The sequence below is a fragment of the Rousettus aegyptiacus genome, unplaced genomic scaffold (assembly GCF_014176215.1).
Source record: "Rousettus aegyptiacus isolate mRouAeg1 unplaced genomic scaffold, mRouAeg1.p scaffold_m13_p_17, whole genome shotgun sequence".
Classification (NCBI taxonomy): domain Eukaryota; kingdom Metazoa; phylum Chordata; class Mammalia; order Chiroptera; family Pteropodidae; genus Rousettus; species Rousettus aegyptiacus.
The window spans coordinates 40,760,741-40,786,440 of NW_023416292.1; the positions used below are offsets into that span (position 1 = coordinate 40,760,741).

At 36.5% G+C, this 25,700-nt stretch overlaps 1 protein-coding gene across 1 annotated transcript in view; it reads right to left on the bottom strand.

Moving 5' to 3' along the window:
• The window catches only part of PLPPR4 (phospholipid phosphatase related 4), a 39,998-nt gene extending 14,894 nt beyond the window's left edge, over positions 1-25,104 (bottom strand). The window contains exons 1-2 of the mRNA XM_016127562.2: positions 24,626-25,104; positions 3,594-3,779 (exon numbers count right to left, since the gene is read on the bottom strand). Coding sequence (XP_015983048.1) covers positions 3,594-3,779; positions 24,626-24,703 — 264 coding nt within the window. The 5' untranslated portion in view covers positions 24,704-25,104. The remainder of the gene's footprint in view (positions 1-3,593; positions 3,780-24,625) is intronic.
• Between the last annotated feature and the right edge of the window lie 596 nt (positions 25,105-25,700).

The window sequence follows — 25,700 nt, forward strand, 5'->3', positions numbered from 1 at the left end:
TAACCTTGATCTATATGTCATTGCATGAATTTTCAAAACCATGTAATTCGGTTTAAAGACAGAATTCTCCTCAGGGGAAGAGAAGAGGCTTCCTGATGTATTTCCACATGTGCCTGCTTGTTTCCTGGTTCAGAATGGCAGCTGTCATGCTGCAATATGGTTTTAGGGACCAGTCTCTGACAATCAACTTATTTGTTACCGCTGTCATTTGTAAAGAGAAACAATTTATGACAAGTATGTTCTGTCTATGCTGTACGCAAGCCTGAAAAGAAATAATACAGTTAGTTTTTTTGCATATCAAATATCATGGACAGGTTTTTGGAAGATATTCTGAAGCAATTCTATTTCAGGGATATGGAGAGAGGAAATCTATTGCTTAGTATTGTATGGGTGCTGCCCTGGGAATAGACACCCTCTGGAGAACTCACAATCCAAAAAGTCTTTTTGTGAAAACATCAAAACAAAACGAGCAAAAAAGTGTTATATTTATCATAGTCTCTTTAGTGTGTATATTCGCAACAAATGTCTTTTCTAACGCATTTAAGTATTCTACATTTTGATTGTATAGTCTCCAAAAGCTAATGTTACCTTCTGGGAACTATAATCAAATTCTGATCGAATTCTCCTATAAAGTTAGATATATTTATTCTTTAATACTATGTAATGAAATTTTACTTTCAGGGGAAAAAATGCATGTGTTTTTTTCATTCACGTTGATTGCATGAAGATTTGATAAATAACACACGAAGGTATTCTGTGTTGTTTTCCCTGAGAAATAACCTCCAAAAGACTGAACAAAAAGCTTGCTTTATTATCACTCTAACGTAAGTGAAAATTAAAAATTAAGGATGAAATTTTCCAACTTAAGGGCAATTTCAGAGAAATAAGAATATACATTTTATAAACATAAAAGGAATTTTTAGTTTATTGTACATTACGAAGACAAGTTAGTTTTAAAACATCCCTCAAAGCATAGGGAAAAACTGAGAAGTGAATACTAAATTATTTACACATAAATACCTGTATAAAAAAATCAGTTGATCTTCATTTTGCTCATATAAAGTTCCTTTTAAAGAATATTGCTGATGTGAAGTCTTTAGTTAGCTTTGTCTTCTCTGCATGTGAATGGGTGAAAATTTTAGAAAGTGGCTCTCCTCACACAAGGAGGCTCTAAAATGGCTCTAAAAGCCATTTCTGAATGAGGGATTCATCTTTCTCCCTCTACCTCCTCTCCCATTTCATTTGGGAACGGGTAGATTCCACCATAAAGATAAAAAGAAAATGGTGTCCTTGAAAGTCAAGGATTAGAGTCTGTTATTTTCACTTTTAAGAAGAGAAAGGAAAGGAGTTAGAGTAGTAACATATGTAGTAAGAATGTAGACAGAATTGTGGTTCTAGAACAGGACTACGAACAATATAGGACCAATGTTGAGAAAATGTATGTTTTGGGAAAAGGCCTTAAAGGGAAAAACAAAATTCTAAAGAAATCCATATGTTTGATATATGATTGGAGAGAAGGGTGTCAAAAACAGTATTTGAGTCAGCAAAGTCAGGTTTTGTTTTATTATTAAGTCGTTTACCCAAAACCTATGAAACCAGTGCGGAAGAAAAGAATCACTGACATCCTGGATTATGCTGGAGCTTAAGTGGCATGGGGAAAATGAGGGGCCCTGTGGGGTAAATATTTCCTGAGTGTGCCTCTCATTCTGTTAAGAGACATGCATCAGCTGTGGTGGCCCCGTGGAGCCTCAGAAATGCAAGGGATCTTTCTGGAAGAGTCTGCACTGGGCTGCTCCCAGGTCAAGTCGGTAGAAGGGAGTCATGGCGGATTTGTTTTGTCATTTCTCAGGGCTCAAGAAAGAAGGCTTTGATCCAGAAACCCCTAGAAAGCATTCTTAAATTGCATATTAAGAATTTATTATGGGAAATGAGGGAGTCAGAGAAGCAGAAACACAGTGATGAGGCCAAGGTCATTGTCCCCAGGACATTTAACAGTGTCAGCAAAGGGATCAATGTGAGATAAATGTTACTGGCGGGGAATGCCGCGATTAGACTGGCTTTCCTAGCTGCTTGATAAAGTATGGTAGGGAAGAAAAATTTTTTATATTTTGGATATATAAAAAGCAAATTATTTAAATGTTAAAATATCAACAGTTTTTTTCAGCAGACTCATGAACATTTGTACAGTATTTTATTTTATTTCAAATAAATCAGTCAAAATAAATTTGTCCATTATACCCCAACTAGGAGAAATCCTTTCTGGTATAAAAGATTTAAAGCATATATTCTTTTTGCTCTTGTAAAAGGACTGGATGAAATGGATTTTTTCACAAGTCTTTCAAGAAATAACAGAAAAATGCTGTTATTCTAAGCAATATTGCACTTTAACCATGTTTTATTAGTCTGAGGCTCAGCTATTTCCAGGTACATCATTAATTAATAGTCTTGATCACTCTGGAGTTATTGGAGTTCAAGTAACTCAGTTTACAAAGCATTTGAGACCTTTTGAGTACGATAAAGTTCTATGGAAAATTAAGTTCTAATTTTATCTTTTGAGAATATTTTATATGATTTATAGTGCAAACAGCATGTTATGATTATTTAATATAGGGAAAATAAAAACAAATCCACAGCTATATAAAATTATAAACTGTGTAGTTGTTCTACAGCTGCTGTTGTACTGAACCAGAATAGGCCAATTCATTCAGGAGTCTTGTAAAAACGCCATTCTAATACAGCTTTTAATTTAATAACCACTTCCTCTGATGTTCATGAGCATGATAAAAGTAAAATAAGAGTTCTTACTTTTAGAAATAAATACTATTAACCTTGAAACATGCTTCTTGTCCTTTAGGTAGGATTCTGGGTGCAGAAGAGACAGTGGAGAGACTTGGCCGGTCTTATTTATTAATGAATTTATCAAAAAGTGTGTAATTTACAATGTGTATTTTAGTAAACGAAAAACAATTATGTTTTTAATTCAATTCCAGTAGATGAGGGTACTTTTTTATGTTACATGTTTTAAAATACAAATGCCTGTTCTGGATCTAAAGTATTTGTGTGTGTGTGTGTGTGTGTGTGTGTGTGTGTGTGTGTGTGTGTCCGTGCGCGCCAGGAATGTAAATTATGCCCTCTTTACAGTTGTCAATGATCAGTGCTTATAATCAATAAAAATGCTGATCTAGTAAAAACATTGAGTGTTATCAACATGCACTTTAGAGAAGAAAACCTTTGGCTAGATAATTATTTGTTTTCCCCTTGCAGTTTTCCACACTTCAGCTACCACATAAACACATGAAAAATACATTAATGAGGAATTGTATCAGAAATGTTATGTTAGCCATTCAAGAATTACGCAGTTATTACAAACCTTTTCTCAGAATGATTTATGAAAGTAAACATTAGAAGCCCATCATTTTTACAATCATATAATCTTTAACTTTTAATGTCAATAATTTTAAACTATTAAGAATTCTCATATAATGTGGTCAAAACATCTCAAAGACATGATCTTTCTGGTCCAAGATTTAGAGTTCACTTTTTGTTTGCTTTTAACACATTTACTACTCAAACAACTCGGGGGCAGTCCTTACCGTAATTGCAGGTCCAGCAAAAGCCAAGCTAAGCAACATAAGAAATGGAATTGCTTCCTGCGTCGGTTCAATGTATGGCATGCTAAGACTCCGGTCATAGCAGCTGAATCCAGAGTGCACAGGTTTGAAGACATCTGTGAGTTCAAGGAAGTACAGGCTCACCACCGATGATGCCAATATAGGCAACTGAGAATGAAAGACATTAGAAGATCAATTTATTCTTATATACAGGTCCTACATAGAATCAATACATCTCCCAAATAGGAAGCAAGTATATTTTTCCCCTTCTCTCACCACCCTCTCTAATTTCAGAGTTAAAATCATTCATAAGGAGTACCACTTCTGCCTTCAAAATATATCTCCAATTCATACACCTGTCACCAGCCTGCCATGAACCCATGTCGTCACTCACTTTTGCTCTCAGATTACCTTCTAACTGATGTTCTACTTTCGATACTCCCCACCCCCAGGCAACCATTTTCCACCCAGCATCCCAAAGGGTCTTTGGAAAACATTGTAGAGCATATCACTTCTATCTTAACCTTTCCGGTGGTACCCATTCTACATCCAGATATCACACCACGGAATGCGAGTTTTGCCTGATCTGGCTATTGCTTCAGTTTCTTACATCTTCTCGTTCCATATTTATACCACTCTCTAGCCCCTTGCCCTCTACAATCTAACTGTCTTCACTCTTTATTTTAAAAAAATTGAGATATAATTGACATATAATGTTATATTTACTTTCAGGTGTACAACATAATGATATTTGTACATATTGCAAAACGGTTATCACAATAAGTTTAGTAAACATCCATCACCACACATAATTACAAATCTTTTTTTCTTGTGACAAGAACTTTTAAGATTTTAAGATTTACTCTCTCAGCAACTTTTGAATATATAATACAGTATTATTAACTATAGTTTCCACGCTGTACCTTACAGTCCCCAAGACTTACTTATAACTGGAAGTTTGCAACTTTTGACCCCCTTCGCCCATTTTGCCCACCTCCACCCCCTCTAGTGACAACCAGCAAACTGTATCTATGACTTCAATTTGTTGTTTCATATTTCACATGCAAGTGATATCATAGAGTATGTCTTTCTCTGTCTTCTGATTTATTTCACTTAGCATAATGCCCTTAAGTTTCACCCAAACTGTTGCAAATATCAAGATGTCCTTCTTTTTTTAATTGAATAATATCCCATTGTTTGTATATGCCACATTTTCTTTATTCATTTATCTGTCAGTGGACACTCAAGTTGCTTCCATATCTTGGCTATTGTAAGTAATGCTTCAATAAAAATGGAGGGCATGTATCTTTCCCAGTTGATGTTTTGTTTCCATTCGATCGGGTAAATACCCAGAAGTGGGATTGCTGGATTATATGCTACGTCTAATTTTAATTATTTGAGGGACATCCATATTGTTTTCCATAGCGGCTACACTGATTTACATTTCCACCAACAGTGGACACTGGTTCCCTTTTCACCACATCCTCACCAACACTTGTTATTTCTCGTCTTTTTGATAATAGCCGTTTCTGACAGATGTGGTATCTCACTGTAGTTTTGACTTGCATTTCCTTAATGATTAGTGATGTCAAAGCACCATTTTGTGTACCTGTTGGCCATCTCTTTATCTTCTTTGGAGAAATGTCTATTTAAATCCTCTGTTCATTTGTTAATTGAATTGAATTGTTTGTTTGTTATTGAGTTATATGAGTTCATTTTATCTTTTAGATATTAACCCCATATCAATATACGATTTGCAAGTATTTTCTCCTATTTTGTAGGTTGCCTTTTCATTTTGTTGATGGCTTCCTTTGTTGTGCAGAAACTTTTTAGTCGGATGTAGTCCCACAATCTTTACTCTTTTTTCTATAATAGCCAAATTCATATCTACTAGGGTCCTTTGTACTCATTGTTCTTTCTTTTGCGCTCTTCTCTTGCCTTTTTATATGACTGGCTTCTTGTTATCATTTAATGATAACTTTCTGTACTCTGTATCTAAAGTAGCTCTCAATCCATGCTTCCCTCTACCCTTATCATCTTGCTTGATTTTCTTCATGGCATTTATTATTAGTTAAAATTATCTTATCAATTAATACTTCACTTATTTATTTTTCACCTGCCTCCATGTCCCACTGAAATGTATACTCCATCAAGTGAGAGTCTGCCAGTTTTATTTATCACAGAAACCCCAGGACATAAAATTTTTCCTGGCACATGGTAGATATGCAATACATCATTAATCATTTAACAAAGCAATAAATAATTGTGTAGAAATGAGTAAATCTTAATTTATAACAGTAACTAGACTTAAGAGTTACCAGATTTACTGGATTTTCATCCATAAATGAATTTTCATCATTTATGGATGAAAACCCAGTGGTATTAGAATTTCAGATAAACAATGAACACTTTTTAATGTAAGTGTATCCCATGCAATATTTGGAATATACTTATACTAAAAATTATTTGTTGTTTTTCTGAACTTCTAATTTCACTGGATGTTCTCCAGTTTATCTGGAAACCTAAACTAGACACAATTTACTTTCCAGATTTCGTGTTATATATTCAATTTTTTATTCATTAGACATAAAACGTGCCAGGTACTATGTTGGTGCTAATTATAATACAGCAAACAAGATGTGGGCTTGGGCATCAGGGATCATAAGCTTGGTGAGAGACCTGCTTTTGGCTAAAGAGAGAACACTATGAATACACTGTCTGATGCTAGGACTTTTAGAATCTGAAAGTGCAGATTTATGTAACACTGAAAAAAATGGCTTAGTTTAAGGCTTTATACAATATAAATATTGTATCTGTTCATTAGTTTAAATAAATAGATACAATATTCACAAAACAGAGCAGATTTTGGATAAAGATGTTACCGACCATCCATGATTTCTAGTTGTTTGGTTAAAAATAAACAAATTGACAAGACAGCATTATGTCTTCTCTTTCCAAGAGGTCTTTTTGTAATGAGGTCACAATTAAGTTCTAATATTGTACTAAAACCAAGGGGGTCATATGATTTTCAAGGCAACTAGGAGGTTCTAATATCAGCTCTTCCAATCAGTACCACCAGCGTGACCTAGGAAATGTTTTTCTTAAATCTCACAGTTTTCTTACCTATGTCATAGGTGCATTGCTAGTACCCACCATTACAGGCAGTTGAAGGGAATAAATAAAGTGCTGCACGTAATAGTCAACAATACCCGGAATGAAGACTGGTTTATAAATGTTAGTATTGTCATTGTTGTTGCTGTCACCTTTTTCATTATGCTTTACCTGGCAATTTTTTTTGAGAGTAATTTCCTCACTCTTAATTCCTCAGCACTTATTTTTACAAAATTATTATACACTGTTCTTCATTATAGTTATCTGTTATAAATTGTTTATAGTCTATGCTATATTTCCCAAATAAAAATCTCCTTAAGGTAGGAGCCTAATCTTATTTATTTCTATATTTGTACTATTCATATACATCATGATGACTTCCAAATATACATGCACATATATACACATAATAATATATGAGTGAAAATAATTTCCTGCACTAATATTATGCATCTTAGTCCTTTCAGACATTAGCCTTCATGAAACTGCCAATTTTTCCAGTTATATCATTTTTCTATCCATGTATTAATATCTTTTATAGTTCTGTAAAAGCACATTTCAAAACCTTCATTTGTTTTCAAACCAGGAATCATATTTTTCTTCCTTTTCGATGTTTGTTTCTCTGACTTTTTTTTTTTAAAAGATATCTATTACTCTTTTACATCAATTTTGTTTTTATAAAAGAATGATTTGAACACTCATTATAAAAAAGATAATATTTTTGGGGAAAGTAATTTTATATATTGTTTTCTTATACTATATTTTACTAAGGACAGTGTAATAAATTAAATTATAATGTTTACTTCTAACATAATTATCTTCAAAGGTATCTTTCATCTTTTGAAATGCTCAAGAACAGAACTTTCTTGTGAATGTAAGAAATTTAACAGATGCTGTGTGCTAATTTTGACATGTATACACCTAATAAAATCACACAAAACTCTTTTGATTGCACTTAAAATAAAATTTAAAAGGAGTTTTTAAAAGGTTTATATAATCAGGCATTATGAATCATATTCTCTAGTTATGTTGTAACCAAGAAAAAAGTATGAACCACACTATTTTTATGCAGTAAGACACAGGAAGGAAATTACCTGAAATTAAGAAAATAGTTTTCAAAAAGAAAAGATTGATTCTTATAAATACCATCTGCTAAGGAATTTGTGAGTAATAATAATAGAACAAATTTAAAGAGAAAATTATAACAGTTTTAAAGGACAGAGCAAACAAAAGAAATTATTAAGATTACATTTGCTAGATAATATTGATTTTTTTCTGATGTTAATTTTAAAAAAACACATCTACAGTACATATAAATTATAGTGAAACATTGTATGGAATCTATCATGACATTTTGTCTAGGTCAGATAGCTTACTTGTTTTTAGCATGTTGGTAATAAGGACAAACTTCTCATTTGGGAGAGTTCGCTTTGCTCTCAGCCTGGAGTAAAGCAGGTCAATTTCATTCTTTTCCTTTTTCACAGCCATGGTGAAATCAGAGTCCTCTGAGATCCTCTTAAAGTAGAAGGATCATAGTCATAGAAGGTTAATTAACATATATGATATTCATGACTCCTTAATTTATTCATTCAGCAACTATCTATTGAAAGCCTCTAGTGCCAGCCATTCTTCTATGTGCTGGGAATACAGTTGTGATTGAATGAAGTCCTTATTCTCATGAAGATTTCATTCTTGCTAAAGAAGGCAGTTAAAATTTAAAAATTATTAGTACACATACTGTGAAGAAGCCAGAACAGAAGGCTGTGGTAATTGAGTACCTGAATTGCTATTTTAGATCAAGGAAGACCTCCCTGAGTAGTGTCATTTAAGCAGAGATTTGAATGAGCAAGAATGAACTAACTACATAAAAACCAGGTAAAGGGCATAGTCAGAAGGGAGAACTGATATAAGATGGAGTCAGAGAGGTGGACTTGGGACCAGATTTTGTAGAGGATTGAAAGCCATGGCAGGAGTTAGTGTTTTTTATTCAAAGCATATTTGGAAACACTTTGGAGAGCTTAAGCAGAGGTGTAATAAGACTTCAGATATATTTTACAAAGGTCACTCTGGCAGTTGGATTGAGTATGACTGCAGTGGTGAAAAGTAGAAGCAAGGTGAAATTTTAGAAGGCTCTTCAAAATTCGATAAAGTACTTAATAAAATTACTGAATACTTAGTATGTGCTAGGCACTGCTCTGAGTGTGAACAATATAACAGTAAACGAAATAGAGGAAACTCCCTGTACTCATGAAGGTTACAAGCTACCAGGGGCACAACGATTGCAGTAATACAGACAAGAGATGACGGCAGCTTTTACTCGGGTGTAGCCCTAGAGATATAAAGAAGTCGGTGGATTCTGGTATAATTTTGTAGACAGAAATGACAACTTGTTGATGGGTTGGTTATTGAAGAGAAAGCAATAAAGGTTGATTTCAAGGATTTGGGGCTTGAGCAATTGGGCCAGTGGTGTCATTTACTGGGATAGAGAAGGCTGGAAGAAGCCCGAGTAGGAGCGACCTGAGTTTCTGTTTAGGAAATATTAAAATTGAGAGATGCTTCTTGATTATCAAAACGTAGCTATCAAGAAGAGAATAAGATGTCAATGTGGAACTTCAGAGAGTCCGGGTTGCATGTAGAAAGCTGCAAATCATGATACAACATCACTGTCATGTATGAAGATCAACACTTGCACAAGAAATTTAAAGTTAAATTACCTCGGTTTAGATATGAATAATGTCACAAGATGTCAAAGATTGTAATTTGTATATATTCATACTGCTCATATGTAAGAGACAACCTAGCAGAAAAAGAACATTTTATATATTAATGACAAATATAAAATGGGAAGTTGGGAACCAATTCTGATAAGTATTCCAAAATCATATAAAATGTGAAATTTAAAACATTAATACGACATATTGAAATGCAATTCAAACTGGAAGAAATAATAGTAGATCAAAGTAATTCCATTAAGCTTGTAGCCAGAAAGCAGGTTGTCACAGGTCAACACACAGTAATGACAAAATTTTCTATTTTCTACAGTGTAATCTTTAATGACACTCCTTAGTACTTTTTCCTTGTAGCTAATACAGATAAATATTCCCCTTAAAAATCAACAAGAATAATAATAATAGAGTATAGGACTTTCTGGTTTGTGAAACTATCTTTATCAAAAATATAGATTATAAAAAAACATAATAACACCTTAGTACCATTAAGAAAGGATCAGAATGAGTCTGTGACATCTAAGGTCTAGAAGTCTAACCTAATTTTCACAAATAAAATAGATGTAGTTTACAGGACATGCATAGATTCAAGTTAAAACAGGGCAGGGTGACTGAGGGAAATCAATGCCTAGTTCAATACCTAGTTCATCTAGTTCTAAAATTATCCGCTTACTTTCACACGCCACTACCATGTATAATACGTTAGGTTTTCTACCTCTGTTCTGTCCACAGTTTGTTTCACCCTCTACCATGCTTCCAGGCCAGTTTTCCTAGAATTCACACCTTATCATGCTTTTAATAGTGTCGCTAATTATAAAATGAAGTGCACATTTTATAGAATGACATTTATGACCTTTTATAATACAGCTTCGAACTGCCTCTCTTGTTTAATTTTGCTCCGTACCCACTCTCCACTCTCCCAACCCACAAACAGCTTCTGTTACCATCACACTAAAATCCCCCGGACATGTCCTAATATCTGCTTTACATTATCTTTTCGCCTTTGTTTCCCATAAAAATTGTCTTTGTAAAGGTTGAGATCACATAGTTTTCTCTCTCTGAAACCTTCCTCATACTCTCCATTCAGCACCGAGACTCTGCCCTGTGTACCCTACATATATGTTTATGGTAGCACCTGTTAAAATGCCTTGGATTGTAGTTATTTGTATATTATCAGCCTTTGTCTTAAGATCAAGTACTTAAAAGTGAGACCTTTGTAATTCACACAGTACTTTGAATGTTGTAGGTGTCCAGTAATTATTTGCTAAATTTAATTGAAGAAAATCAAGATATTACCATTAGTAAAACAGAAAACATGGACAATTTCTTAGGTGCCAGATATTGTGCTAAGTTCTATAATAGATTGTTGCATTCAGTCCACTCCTTATAAAGCATGCATTGGTGTCTTCAGTTTATAGATAAGAAAACTGAGACAGAGATAGGTCACATAAATTGTGCAAGGGTCACACAGCCGGTGAGTGGGAGCACCCAGGTTCCACCCAGGTGCCTAAGTCCAGGATACATGCTCTAAAAAAGCTTTCCCCTAAGGGCTCAATCTGCTTTTCCTCTTGCATCTCTACAATGGCTGCAATTTATTCCGAATGGGAAGAGGGTGCTGCAGAGGATAGGTACAGTTTGAAAAAAGGCCCCCAGTTGCTCTTATTGCTCTTATCTCTTAAATACTTTCAAACGGTTTATCTGTCAACTCAGTCCTTATCAAACATGAAAACTGCTTCTTTTGCTCAAGTCTAATATCTGTCCTTTGTAGAGCTCATTTCACTTTCAGTTCCTAAAAATAGAATGCGTTGAGCACCTAATCATATCTAAAAAAAAAAAAAAAAAAGAATATTTATTGAGGTTTTGTTTAGATGGTTTCCCATAAATTATTTAATTTAATATTCTCAAACTCCTTGGGCATTTTTACATAAATTTTAAGATAAAGATGCTCCAGATAAGTGAAACAGCATGCCTGCCTTCTAAGTACTGGCCAGTAATTGAAACCTGATCTCTTAAATTCCTGGAAGCATGAGCCCCACTTTACCCTGCTGCCACTTTGGCAGATATCACCATCTGGCATTAGTAGTGGTTTTCAGGAAAGAATATCCCCAGGCTTCACTGGAAATGCCAGCTTAAAGGACAGACATGAGAGATGGCCATGTGTCCAAGAGTGATAGGACAGCAGACACTTCCAAATCACTTGATATTCCAAGCTCTTAAGTGCTCTTCACTGAGCGGTCTCTCCAATGTAATTTTATTGTTATTATTTTGGTAATATCTTAAAAGCTATAATTATATCTTAGATGTGGTCTGCTTTAATTTCACTTCTGTCTTCCTCGGTAAATGACTTGTAATATAAAATATCAGGAATTGGGCCCAATTCAAGTTCTAAATGCTTTCTTGTCGTTAGTGTTTCTTTGGATCACTTTCTCTAACTGCACAGATACAGCCCAATGAATGTCTTTATCACAGCAATTGTCAGTTGTTCCTTTACTTTTCTGTCCTATTTAGTGACAAGATCCTTGAGAGCACACAAATTATCTGTTTAACCTCTTTATCCCCAGAACCTCCTCCTGTAGGGAAAGACCTGACATACAGTATCTTCAATGTAGAATAAATTAATTATATGGATGGATTTTTTTGAGCAGAAATGTTAAATATTTAGACAGATTTTGTAGCGTGGTTAATATTTTTAAGGAGAAAAACCACAGGCTGAAAATGTCATTCCTGCTAAAATTTTACGATAGCAAACCTAGATTTAACACCTGATCTAATTGGAGTTTCAACCTCTTCCAGAAACATAATCTTAATCAACCAGTCTGGAACTTTCCAGTCAAGCACCAGTAGGGCAGCCTGTCAGATGGGCCTCCCCACCTCCCAAAGAAAAGATGTCCTGGGCCCCGAATAATTCTTTTATTTTGTGAAAAGCTCACTTGCTCCACTCTTCTTCCCATAGAAACCTTCCATGCTGTGCAGCCCCGTGGAGGCTGCTTCGAGGTGGGGCGCTGCCTGATCCAGAAATTGCTTAATAAAGCCACGTAGATCTTCAAATTCACGTGGCTGAATTTGGCTTAATAATATGATAAAAGTAAAAACCCCCACCTTAAAAACCCTTGTTTATTTCTACCACAGAAAATGCTCCTAATGGGAATTTCTGGAATTTTAATGAATTTTTCAAACATAAAACAACACAAGAAACCCAAATTAAATTTTTCAAATATCAGTGATAATTATTAGGGAAGAATGACCAGGTCAAATACATACGTTAGGTTTAATGGGGAGAAACTTCCGTATCTTTATACCCAAATATGAAATACATCTTTACTGCTCTAAATAATGATGTGGCTGTTTTACTACCTGAATATTGATCCAACATTAGGCCTGTGGTAGTAAGCTTTGTAATTACCAGCTTTAACCTCAGGTCTTGAAGATTTGTTCCTCTTACATCATTAGAAACTGAAGTATGTGCCTTGTCTTAGAAAGCATTTTGTTCTTTAAACCAAATTAGAGATTAAGACCCAAGGCTAGGTACCTGTATTTCAGTTGTTAAAAGTAATTGCTTTTAAATCTTTTCTTCCAGCTACAATTTCATTTCCCTTAGAACATACACCTGACTTTTAAAAATATAGGTACTAATAGCAATTTAATACTACTAATATTTTCCAGGTACCGTGTAAAATACTTTACGTATCTGAAATCATGCAATCTTTACAGCACTTTTTTGTTGAAGGTGCTGTTTTCATCCCCATCTTACAGATGAGGGAACTGAGGCACAGAATGATTATATAAGTTGTGTAAGATGATTCAGTCTGTTAGCTAGAAAATAAACAAGAAATCTGGCTCCTGAATTCATACTTATAATCATTACACCTACTGCCCCTTGCTAAAGACTTCCAGCACTGACCTTTACCTTCTAAAAGACATTGAGAAATGTCCAGAATAAATACAAAGTACATTTTTCTTTATATATTATAAATATCACCCTTTAATTTCTGCTGCAATATTATGCATGTATTTTTAATATATCCCCCACAAAATGAGATCCTAATATACTAAGATTAAATAGCATTTTCACTATTAGTGAGATTATCTAATATAGAGAATATCTAATATGGATATTTTCACCTGAATGATTTTACAAAGGAAGTACATAGTACCTTTGGGATCCACCATTTATTTCTTAATATAAAACAAAATAGGAGTTAAGGGGAAAAAAACATTGTCTTTGCAATAATGTTAGGGAAATGAGATGTAACTAAAAACTTTGTATTTGAAGTATGGAATAAGAAGCAAATTTCTGATTTTAAGATCGAAAATGACATATTATGTTACAGATACAGAAATTATTGAATTGGAGACATCAATATTTTGAAATTATTTTTTTTCAAGTTGCTTATTAAATTCAGGTATCAATTTTCATTAAACCTTTTTACTTAACCACTATAAAAATTTATATCTTCTATTATGTAATAGTTGACCAATTTATTTATATTTATTAAATGCATACTGTATGCTTAATATATTTTATTTAACTTGTAAATTATCCAGAGATGGGATTTTTAATCTACTTTCGGAGATGAGAAATTGCCAACGTGTCATGAGCTACTCTTTTTCTAAGCTTGTCTCCTATATACTTAGAAGGTGTACATTATATGACCCCCTTCAAGAATTAAAGATTGTCCAAGGCTCCTTAAGACCCTATTTACATGAATGTATCTTTGAAAGGGATTGATGCATATAAAAGAAATATTGAAGGTGGGCTATTAATGTGGGAGATTAATAACTTTTATTTTCTAGCATTCAAAGGCTGTGACTCATTTAAATATGATTGTATTATGTGTTTGACTGTGAGATGCATCAGAAGAACATATATGCAAGCCAAATATAATATAACATAGGATAGAAGTACATCTGACAAAGAAGCACACTTTATTACTAAAGTCTTAGATTAATATCTCTAAGTACTGATGCATCACTTGACCAGCACAAAAACCTGGGAAGGTAAATGAACCAAGAGTAAAAGAGTAAATGAGATTGTGTGTGTGTGTGTGGAGCTAAGGGGTCCTATCCTGAATCCTGCCTTGGAGGAGGAGAAGTCCCTGTCTCACTGTCCAAGCTCAGGCTCTGCCCTTCTGTTATGCTAAACAACTCCTGCCTGGATTATAAATTGCTCTCCTCATTGAGATTTTTACTATGGCCTTAAAATGAAGAAACAACACAGGAAAGAATGTATTTCTGAGGCACAGCTCACTAAGGTCTTTGTGCATCTTGTGGTTATCCCCTACCTTGCCTCTACTCTGCTGAGTGACTTCTGCAACCTGAAGATGAAAGGGGGGTGGTGAAGGAACAGAGCCCGTTGAGTCAAGTGAGCTAGTGGCTTTGGAAGGAGCAGTTCTTAAAGTCATTATAGCTCCATGGAACAGGCATCCTCTAGGAGGTGCTCCAGTTGGTCCTTAGACATGTTGGAACATATATCTGGGCACCAAAGTCTTAGCAATTTCATCCCCTGTTTCTGAACAGGACTGAAAGGACCAGTAGCCTTCAGGGTCAGCCAAGGAAGATAAAGGCCAAGGCCAAAGCCAAGGTTCACTATAGACTCTGTCTTCCTATCTCTATTAATTAAGTTGCTAGATTTCTTGACCAACACAACAATTAATGGAACACAAATCTATTGTCTGTTCCCTGCAATTTCTGTTGTTCTAGAGGCTGGTATTAAAAAGTGAATAATGAGAGGAACTCTTTCTTAATTATCTCCTGGTCTAACCATCTAAAAAGTCACTAGAATCAATATCATTTATAAAATAACCGTATATGTGACGTAAATTTTGAAGAATCTACCTTCAAGAAACCAAATGAGAACTTAGGATGGAAGAGTTTCAAGTGTTCATCTCTCTGTAGTATACAGTTTATAACAGGTTGCTGTCCATCTTTTTGTAAGGTTTTTCCATAAAAAAAGACTTATGATCTATACCCAAATCCTTACAGTTGAAAGTTCTCCATGATGCTTTAATCATTCAAATCTCAGTTGCTGCAAGATAAGTATCTCCAGATCATCACACAAGAGGCAACACTTGTTACTTATTTAGGGTGTATCCAATTGCCTTAAGGAAATTCAAATGAACCTCACCCTAGTAGCCTAAATGAGGTCACTTTTTTCCCCAAATTGGATTATCCTTTGGATAATTCATAATTTTTTGGAGAATATATATCTTCTATATATCTCCTATGTATAGAAGATGCTCAATAATGTTAATTCTCTCCCACTGACAAGGTCCAGTGAGGGTACTTAAGGCAAGTGGTCTCCATTTCATGAGTGTGAGTATGTATGTACCTCTATCAATAAAAAAATGAGCATTACTTCTAATAAGCATTTGTTTTTATGCATTTATATATTTATAATGAATTGCTGATCATTGTATGTACATTATAAAACAAACCTAAATGCATGATACAAAGATAAAATCAGAAAAACAAACTCCTTTCCAGGGAATCTAGTAATATCTAAAGCCACAAAGAATGTTTACTTTAGACAAGATGGGTGGGAGTAAGTGTTGGTGAGTGAGGAAGAGAAAACTCATTTTCTAGGCACTGAGTTTGCATTAGACATTGTTAGCTGTTTTATATAACTTTTATAAAATCAAAGGGTCACAGAAACTAATGTGCCCACGATATTTTCACAATTTTACTAAGGAGAAAACTGAGGCTTGGAGGAAGTAAGTTACTTGCCCAGGATTACAAAGCTAATAAGTAGACTAGGTAAAAAACTATATTATTTTATAAAGGCATGTGTGCCTTTATGTAACTAATTTTTTTTTTTTGAAAATGAAAACTATAACTCGTTTGTTTCAATGATGCCTCTCTTTGAAGTCTAAAATCTCAAATTATCCATAAGTATGCCCCACATCATAAAAAGAGTATAAGTAATACCAAGAAATGAGGACTCATAGACCTTAGAGATTGATTTAATCTTAAATTGTTCAATAATTCATGAAGCAGAGCAAAATCTTTGATGGGACATTCATCATCACTTACTTTACAAATAAAAATGCCTCCATTGGCTGAAAAAAGAAAGTTAGAGGAAAATTTATGTCTATAATTATTAGTCCTGTTTTATTCCATCCATTCACAGAAAATTTATTGAAATTTTACTATGGACTAGGAAGTATGCCAGTAATGGTTTCATATTATTTCCATTAATTTAATCGAAAGGCACATAATAAGCAATCGATAAATATTTATTCAATGAATAACTGAACTGTCATGAAAGTACAAACAGCTTATACCCCGGCATTTCATTTTAGCATTACTTTTCAGAGAGTACTTAATGTAAGATTGGTCTTTTTTGGACTCTGACCACGAGGAACCAGTTTCTGACACATGGTTGGACTTTATTAAATGTCAGTTTTACTTTTAAGAGAATCTCACAGCACAGGCTTTTGGTGAGGACATTAAGCTGTAGACAGTTCACAGTTCCCACTCCCAAACGACAGTCTGTTCAATGTACTGACACCTGTTTACCTTCTTCTTAAAATAAATTGATTTTAATTACCTGTGTTTCGCTTCCCTTTAAGTTACACCTAAATGATCTAATGTCAGTTTTAGAAGAATGTACAGAAGCCATCTTGTTACAGAAAATAGGAAAGAAATTATCCTCCTTTATGTTGATTAACATAAATATTTTATGATTAAAAAATAACCAAATAGTAATGGACCTAAGGGGAGTTGATTCAGAGTCTAATTACTGACAGGAAAAACATCTCAACATTAATTGTGTCAAAATGAGCATTTCTGTCCCTGGCTTCTACGTTCCAAAATCCACTTGATCATGAGGAAATTACTCCATTCCATAGTTATCTGGAAGTACACTTCTCAGTTAATTAATTCTAGAAGAAACTAGAGAAAGCTGAAATGTTCATAATTAGACACTTCACACTTTCAATACAAACATTCTCTTTCTTGTGGCCAACATGGGAGAATAGCACTACTTGGATTTCAAACAAGTTCTTGGACCTCCCTAAGTCTCGGTTAAACAGAGTTAACATCTATTCTTCAGTTGTCTTTGAAGAATCAAATAAGATAATGTATTTGAGCAAAATACATTAAACTATAACAGAAAATTCAAAGTTATTTTGTTACCAATGATGTAAATTATGTTCCTCTGCCTCCCAATGTTTCCTGTTTTCTTTACTGTCTGAGACCTCATGACAGGGGAAAAAATTATGAAATTATAGGTGGACAATTAGGCAGCAAGAGAGAAAAATATTATTTCCAATCTTATGATCTTTAGCTGTACCCGTGCTTTTCAACGAACCTAGCAATTTGGAAAAATAGAAAAGTCATTCATAATAGCTTTAACATGCTGTTTAATGCGATGTGTACCGTAGGCATTTAGATAGAACTTTCAAACAGCTAGGACAATTTGTTCACATGTAGAATTAGAATGACCTGTATTCCAAGTGTTGTAATCCAGGGGGAAACTTTCTAATATAAAGGATTCTAGAAATAGTAATAATTAGGAATGAGCACCAGAACAGGAGTCTGGAGACTTAGGTTCTATTCCTGATCTAACATTAGCCATAATGTGCAGTAAGGTAACTCAGTTAACCTTTTCAAGCCATCATTTGCTCATTTGTGATAGAAGAAAGAATCAAACCAGATGTTCTTGTAGTATATGATTTTATTAGGCTTAATTCTGTAATAAGACATTTCCTCACTTTTTTTTTTTTTAAGAGGTTGCTTGAAAAAAATATACATTGCTGAGGGGAAATCTGTTGTAATATTTGTAATACATTCCCAACATAAACAATAATAATTGTGCCCCACATGCTTTTCATTAAACAAGCCGGCCTAAGACAACCCAAATGCCTAAAGGAGTCTCCATGGTTTGCTCATAGATTGGGTCTCCATTACCCACCCTTACATGCATTCACTCATACCTTCTATTTTCTCATGCTTTTTCTCCTAATCCTGCTTGGCCTGGCACCTCTCTCTTTCTATTATCTCTTTAGGATTCTTTTCTCCACTCTATCATTCTCATAGACTACTGATTCTCCTTTCCTAAATTTTACTTCAGTTCCAACTCTTTCCTCTCACTCCACCCATAGCTCCTCATTCAGTCTCCACAGAAGACTCATGGGTACCACTTGGGCTTGTCCAAAGGAAACACCTTTTTAGGTAGATAGTCATTGTGCCATCTACACATCCATGTCAGAATTAAGTCAGTTACTCTACGGAGAGGATAGCACTAACAAAGCCAAATTCAATAGCTGAATGAAGAGAAAGATCTCTATTCCACAACTCAGATGGAGCCCCAACCGGACATCTTCCAAGTACATCCCTTCAGATACCACAAAGCTAACTCAGCCATGGCAGAGGCAGATCTCGCCATCCCACATCATCATTAAGTTTAGCATTATTATTACAAGCATGTGTGAGGTGGGGCGGTGTGATGGACAAGAGTGAGATGGACAAGAGCTCAAACGAGTCCTGCCTCCTTCACTTAATTGCCGTGTGTCCCCAGAAAACTATTTAGCTCTCTTGCTACAATTTGCAGATTAAAATATAATCATACCTTCTCAGTACTACCTTAATATAATATTAATACTACTTTCTAGAGTAGTTCTCAGGATTAAAAAAAATGTATGCCCAGGGTCATTCACATACAGGAGGCTTGAAATGGACTATTCTTTTTTGATTACTATTATTATCATTGTAATTGTTATTAATCTCCCTTTGAGGTTGGCGGAAGCCAGTATTTTTCTTTTCCTGTTAGAGAAAAGTAGGACAAAGAACATTTTGAGTGACTTGGCTATTGAGACACAGTAGAACAAGTAATGGTGCCTAGGAATAATATCAAATTCCCCAGTAGCAGGCTCCGTGTTCAGTGTTTGGTCCTGGTATTTGTGGAAATGTCCTCATTTAGTCTCTCTAAAACTTAGAATCTATTATCTTCTCTATTTCCTTTTTATTTTTCATCAAAGGACTTTGTGACTCTAAAAGAAGAGGAAAGATTTGTCAGTTCATCTCTACTGACAGGGTTTAGAGTACTTTAAGCAGATCTCTCTATGCCATCTAGAAAAGTGAAAAAAATGTACAGCTACTATTTTGGTATGTGCAATGCAGAAATGTTAGGATTTTGTACTTTCAACTGATGCTAAGGTTTATATAAAAGGAAATAAGCTAGCTATATTTCCCAGCAAGAAGATCAAATGAATTATGTAGTTTTAGCATTAGAACATGAGCTAGAACAGAAATTTTGTGAATTAATGTTGGCTCATTAAGAATCTGTGGGCACTGTCCAGTGGGAAGAAAATAAAAATTGTGTTAAGGTTTTGTCAAGAAACCACACTATCAAAACATGATGTTCAGATTGAACATCCCTGGGTACTTTTGCTCAAACAAGGCTTTTTGGGCTTCTTCAGGTAGGATGGCAACAGAGAAACAATGGCTGCTACTCCTGAGCACACTGTCTACATACTGACCCTGGAGTTATCCACCTCAAAGCACAACCCCAAAGCACAACCATTAAGTACGACATTTAAATTAGTAAAGCCTTTCTGTATAATTTCAAGTTTGTTGTGTTTAAAATATTCTGAATCAGTAATACTCCAGATGCTGTTATGCTCACTGGAGAGGGATGATATTCTTACCCCCTCTGTGTTTGTGTATGCCTGTGTGCAGGTGTGTGTGTGTGCGTAAAAAGCAAGAAATTTCAGGCTACAAAATTATCTTTGCATGTAGGTCAAACATAGCTTTTTTTATCTCCATAAAGTCAACGTCAGATTAGTAATAAAAATGTATGTCATAAAGCAGAATGTTTAAATGAAAAGACTCTCTCCCATTTATTTGTTAAAAATTTATATCTTTTTGACTTAAAAGCTAATTTATCATTTGTTTATAGTACATACTGAATCAATATGAACCCAGATCTTTGAACAGGATGACAGAACAGTCCAAGCACAGGTGGGGACCATTATAATGCTTCCCATGAAGGAAATGCAGTTAGGCCCACAGACAGCCATACTCATCCTAGGTGCCAGCTGCAGTCGCCAGTGTAAGCGGTACAGCCTTCACTTGGAGAGCACTTTGGAACTTTAAAGGCAAGAGAAACCTTTTCTTCAGTGGAACATTCCTTTTTACCTGCTTTTCTGTTTAACCGGATAAGGCCTCGAATGTGCTTGTTTTGTGAATTCCTTTCACCCCTTGACCTTTCTTTTCCCAAATTGAATGATACAAAGTAGACTTATCAAACTTGTTTGCAAAATGAAGTACCATCCTGGAAACCAGATATTTTTCAAATCACCATGTAATATTGATAGATTTAATTACTGTTCAACCATAAACTTATCAGCAGTCAATTGGCAGCATAAACCAAAGATACAGGAAAAATTAATTATATCCATTGACTTAATGTTTGTTTAACGCCAAGTTTGGTGGTGAATGAAGACGAGATTACTTGATTTTAACAGCTGAACACCTCAGCTACGTGTCCACAGGAATATAATTAGAGAGACCCTGACACTCTCCAAATGGGCTGTCAGCATCCCTACTCTCTCCCTACACCTAGTCATGGGGACCTGTTGAGGGAATGTTACGTGTTAACTAGTGAGCCCGTGGGGGAGTATACACTGTCCATCAAGTCTTTGGGCTTAGAGGGGCCCCATGGAGGGGAAAGTCAGCTGAGGAAGCTGGCTTGTTGTCAGGCAAAACCATATCACCCTGTCAATGTGCCCTCACTTAGACTTTTTACCAGTGGGAAACCATCAGAAGTAACTTTGCCTATTTGAATATTCTTTCAACACGTTGAGAGACAGTTATTGCGGTGGTTAAGAGCATGCGCTCTGAGTGAATACGCTGCTCTGACTCTGACCTTGCTTTGGAAACCCTGGCAAGTTGACATCTATCAGTTTCAGTTTCTTCTTCAAAATATGGATAATAATGGCATCTTTATTAATGAGAATCTTTGAAGACTCAGAGAAATGGTGCATGTAAAATATTTAGTTTTATTCTTGGTGCATGTTAGCTACTTCATAAATGACTTCCATGAATTGTATGAATTGTAAATAGCATTCAGCTATTTATGTTCCCCATTCAGCTCCCTTAAGATAGGTCAATTTCAGGCGAACTCTGGAACCCAAATCGCTTAAAAAATTAGGGGAAGAGGGGCTTCTTCTGAACCATGGGAACTTCCAAGCTGGATCTTGTCAGGACATGATCCCTTAAGGCCAGTCCGGGAGTAAAATAATCCATTCGGGTCAAGGGCAGTTATGAGAGAGAAAAGGAACCGACGCATCTTGAGTGCCTACTCCATCTCGGGAGTGATGTTTGGTGTTTTCAAGCTTTCACCTCAAAATATATTTTAACATGGGTGTTATAATTTCCTTTATAGATGTATATTCATATTATATCATATAATTTCTGTTACATATGCAGAAACTGAGGATGAGAGAAATAACTTGGCTGGAATTATCCAAGTAGAATCTGGCATAAGTGGTGTATGAACCAGGTCAATCTGTCTATAAAGCCCGGGTTGTTCCCCGTAGACCGTGAGGCCATTTTTCTGCCATAATTCAGTCTAACCTGATTTGAGCATTCTCTAGTCTGAGTGAAAGTTGACCTTCTGTTTCCTAGTTAAAGTTTCTTCACATCTCATACTTATCATGAATAGCAATTTAAATTATCTATGATGTCACTGACTTGAGACTCAGAGACTGTTTTCTCCTCAAAATCTAGTCCTTTCTGCCTCATTTTGTTACTTAAATTTGTGTCTGAAATAACAATTAAGGCTTGAAATATCTGCTCTGGGCTGATATGTGATGGAAGATTCGCTTTTCCATTTTAATTGCTAAGGTCTTGGAAAACTATGTCGTAAAATGTCATTATTCCCTAGCATCTTACTGATGTGTTAATTCATGCTATATTTATTCATCCTCCAAAGGAGATGTAAAATTCATTCGCACCGCCTTCAAAATGAGTCATTCCAAAGGAGTTTATAGCATGTCCTGCCAACCCCCTAAATAACTGGTATACTAACGTCCTCTCTCATTGTTTTCTATAGCATCTTGCATCTGACTTTCAGGGAGATAACTTGCAATCCGGTTTTGTGGGTCTCCCTTTAAAGTTCGTTATTCCCAAGATGTTATGTCATAAATGCTCATTCGAACTCCATGAATTGTCTTCAAGTAATTGTTTTATAGCTTGTCCTGGTAAGGAGTTCATAGAGGGTATCTGACCGGGTCAAAGTGAATGTAATCGTTTTGGATTATTTCCACTTATGGAAAAGAAGTAACATTAGTGAAATAAATGTTTGTTCCCAGAGATGCATTTCAAATGCATTATGAGAAATTTTTAAAATTCTAGATTAAGGGACATGTACTCCCGTTAAAGGTACCGCAAAAGTGCACACATTGATCCTTTAAAGGTATATCCTTAATTCTCAGATTTGCATCCTCTTTCAGGAAAGTATTTTCCTTGAAGCCGTATGGCTACAATCCATACGTAGTCAGCTTCTAGCTGACCTCAGGTATGCCTCGTCCTGGAGGTGGAACCCAGTAAGTAACTGATTTCTCTGAGACAGATATGACAGATCCAGACATGAATGAAAGTGCGTTAGTGCAAAACCACAATAGATTATCGATGTGACATATGGCCTCTCAGGATTTAGGTTGAAGGCAGGTATCCTATCTTTCTATTCTTTTACCATTTTCACAGAATCTTCTGCTACCCACATTTCTCCCGAGAAAACTCTTTCTTACCTTTCAGCAAAATTACCTGAACAATGACTTCAGAATCTCTTGTGGAAAGAGGAAGAACAAAAATAAATGAACCTATTAAATACTTTAAATAAATAGGATAATATCTTTTCTATGGGTCATGGGATGAAGGAGTCAGCCATCATTTCTCTGAGACTTATGCAAGTCACATACATCTCCCTTAAACTTGAAACTATTTTAAAAAATTGTGACTCCTAAGAGAAATTTACAGATCTGTTAGCTATGAGGACAATCTGACAATGTCCCTTCCCCCAAGTTTCAAGGCTGTGACTATCCCTCAACACAGATAAGCCTCACAATCAACAAATACAGAATCTACTCTCTGTACTTGAAAGTGCTAAGCCTCCATATTTGGCTGAAAAGACGGCCAAGGAGGGATATTTATAATTCAGCAAGTCTTACCATTCTCTATGCAATCCAGGCTCTAATTACATGGAACATCGTTTCATGCTCAAAACCATCTGATTTCACTAAACCTATCCAATGCATTTATTTTCTACCTATGATTTAATAAACCTCTTGCTTAAAAATGTCTTCCTAACATAATGTACCACAGTGCATGGAATCACTGTACCTGTCAATCTTTATAACCCTCCCATAAATTGTTCCTCCCTTAAATACTGCATTTCGGTAAGTTAGAGGTTCATTACGAATACATCTGCAGGTTAATTGCTTATCTGTAATACTTCTCAGCACAGAATAACTGCACTTGTACAAAACATGTAAAATCAGATGCTGTCACTTATGTTTGGATATATATATACACATGAATGTATACATGCATGTATGTATGTGTGTATATACATAATTGTTTGTTAACCATGGAAAAGGGCCAATAGATTGATGCATAGAGATGTGGACTCAATTTTAGAAGCAAATGCGAGCACCATGGTAATTATAATGAGAGGGTTTTACTTTTTTTTTTTGTAATAAAGCAATCAATATTCCTAATACTATATAAACATCCCCAGCCCTCATATTCCCCGGGCATGGATGCGTGCTTTTGAATTCTGAATAAATGCTCATGAAATTCTAGATACATTCTCGCAGATTGAAGACACAAATCCCGAAATATCGGCATCATGGCCCCTCTGGGCCACGGACTCTGTGCACAGAGGCACGACAGGAGGGCCGGGGAACGAGCCCCACACTCACTCACACAGGTATCCTTCCCTGCAGGCCACCCGGCAGCGACACCGCTAGTGGTGGTCACCCCGGGCTGGCAGGCACTCCCAGGCACACTCGGGGGAGCTCCCGAGAATCCTGGGGAAGGGGGAGATCGGGGCATTCGGGGACAGCGGCGCGCACCCTGGCACGGTCTCCGAGCCTCCGACATCGTCCAGGACCCGAATCCGCTCCGGAGCTGCCCGGAGGATCTGCATTATGCCACGGCGCTGGGCCAACTCACCTCGACGAAATAAAAGCAGGGCAGGAGGGTGACGCTGTCCTTGATCACTTTGCCCTTTGGCCTCTCCTTCGCCGACATGCCGGCCGCCTGCCCGTGTGCGCGTCCTCCCCTGGGCGAGGTGTGCACCGCGCAGCCGAGGCGAGCTGCCTCCTCCAGCCGCAAGCGCCCGGCGCCGCTGATGTCACATTCCCCGCGGGCACCGCTGGAACCAGCGCGCTGCGTGCAGCGCCCCCGCCTCCGCCCGCCCCTCTTTGCAGCAACCCGGCGGCTCTCGGAGCCCGCAGGTCTCCTTCCTCCCTACTCTGATTTTCTCCGCGCAAAGACGTCCAGCTCCCTCCTCCAAACTGTTGCTGCAATGGCTTCCCCTCCCCGCCAACCTTCCTCTGCTCTCCACCGCCCCTGCTAGGCTTCGGGGCTGTCGGAACTTGACGTCAAGAATAGCAAAAAGGGGACGCACCCCTGGATTCTGCAGCAGTGAGCCCGAGGTGCTCAGGCGTGCACGCGCCCCTGGGAAGTCTCCTGGTCACTCTCGAAACCCAACTTCAGGACTACTGGAAAACAGAAGCTAGCCCCTGCGCCCTGACCAACAGTGTGAAGACAAACCTCCGCTTCCTTTTTAATTTAAAACTTGAATCCCATCCTGAAAAGTAGGCCATGGTGGGAACTCATTTAGATCTGGCTGCTCTCCAGGAATGACCCTTCTGAGGATTCTCTGCATAGAGGACTCCCCGGCAGAGTCCTCCCACGCACACGCACCGCCATCTGGGCATGGTGAGGGCCCCCTGCATCAAGGAGGCAGATGTGTAGGATCTTCATTGAACCCCAAGGCGAAGGCGTGTTCTGACCTCATTCTCACAGCCTCAGAATGTCAGTCTTACAGTCACAACCGCAAAAGGCAGCACTTTACACATAAATAACCTGAACAAAGCCCTTCACCTTTGGGGCAGTGTGCATGGCCAATCCCAACTTTGTGATAATTTTGGCAACCCAAAAGTGGAGGAAAAAACCCAGCAAATATGAAACAGTTTATTATACTAACTTCCATTATCATATGCCTCATGCCATTTTCAACATC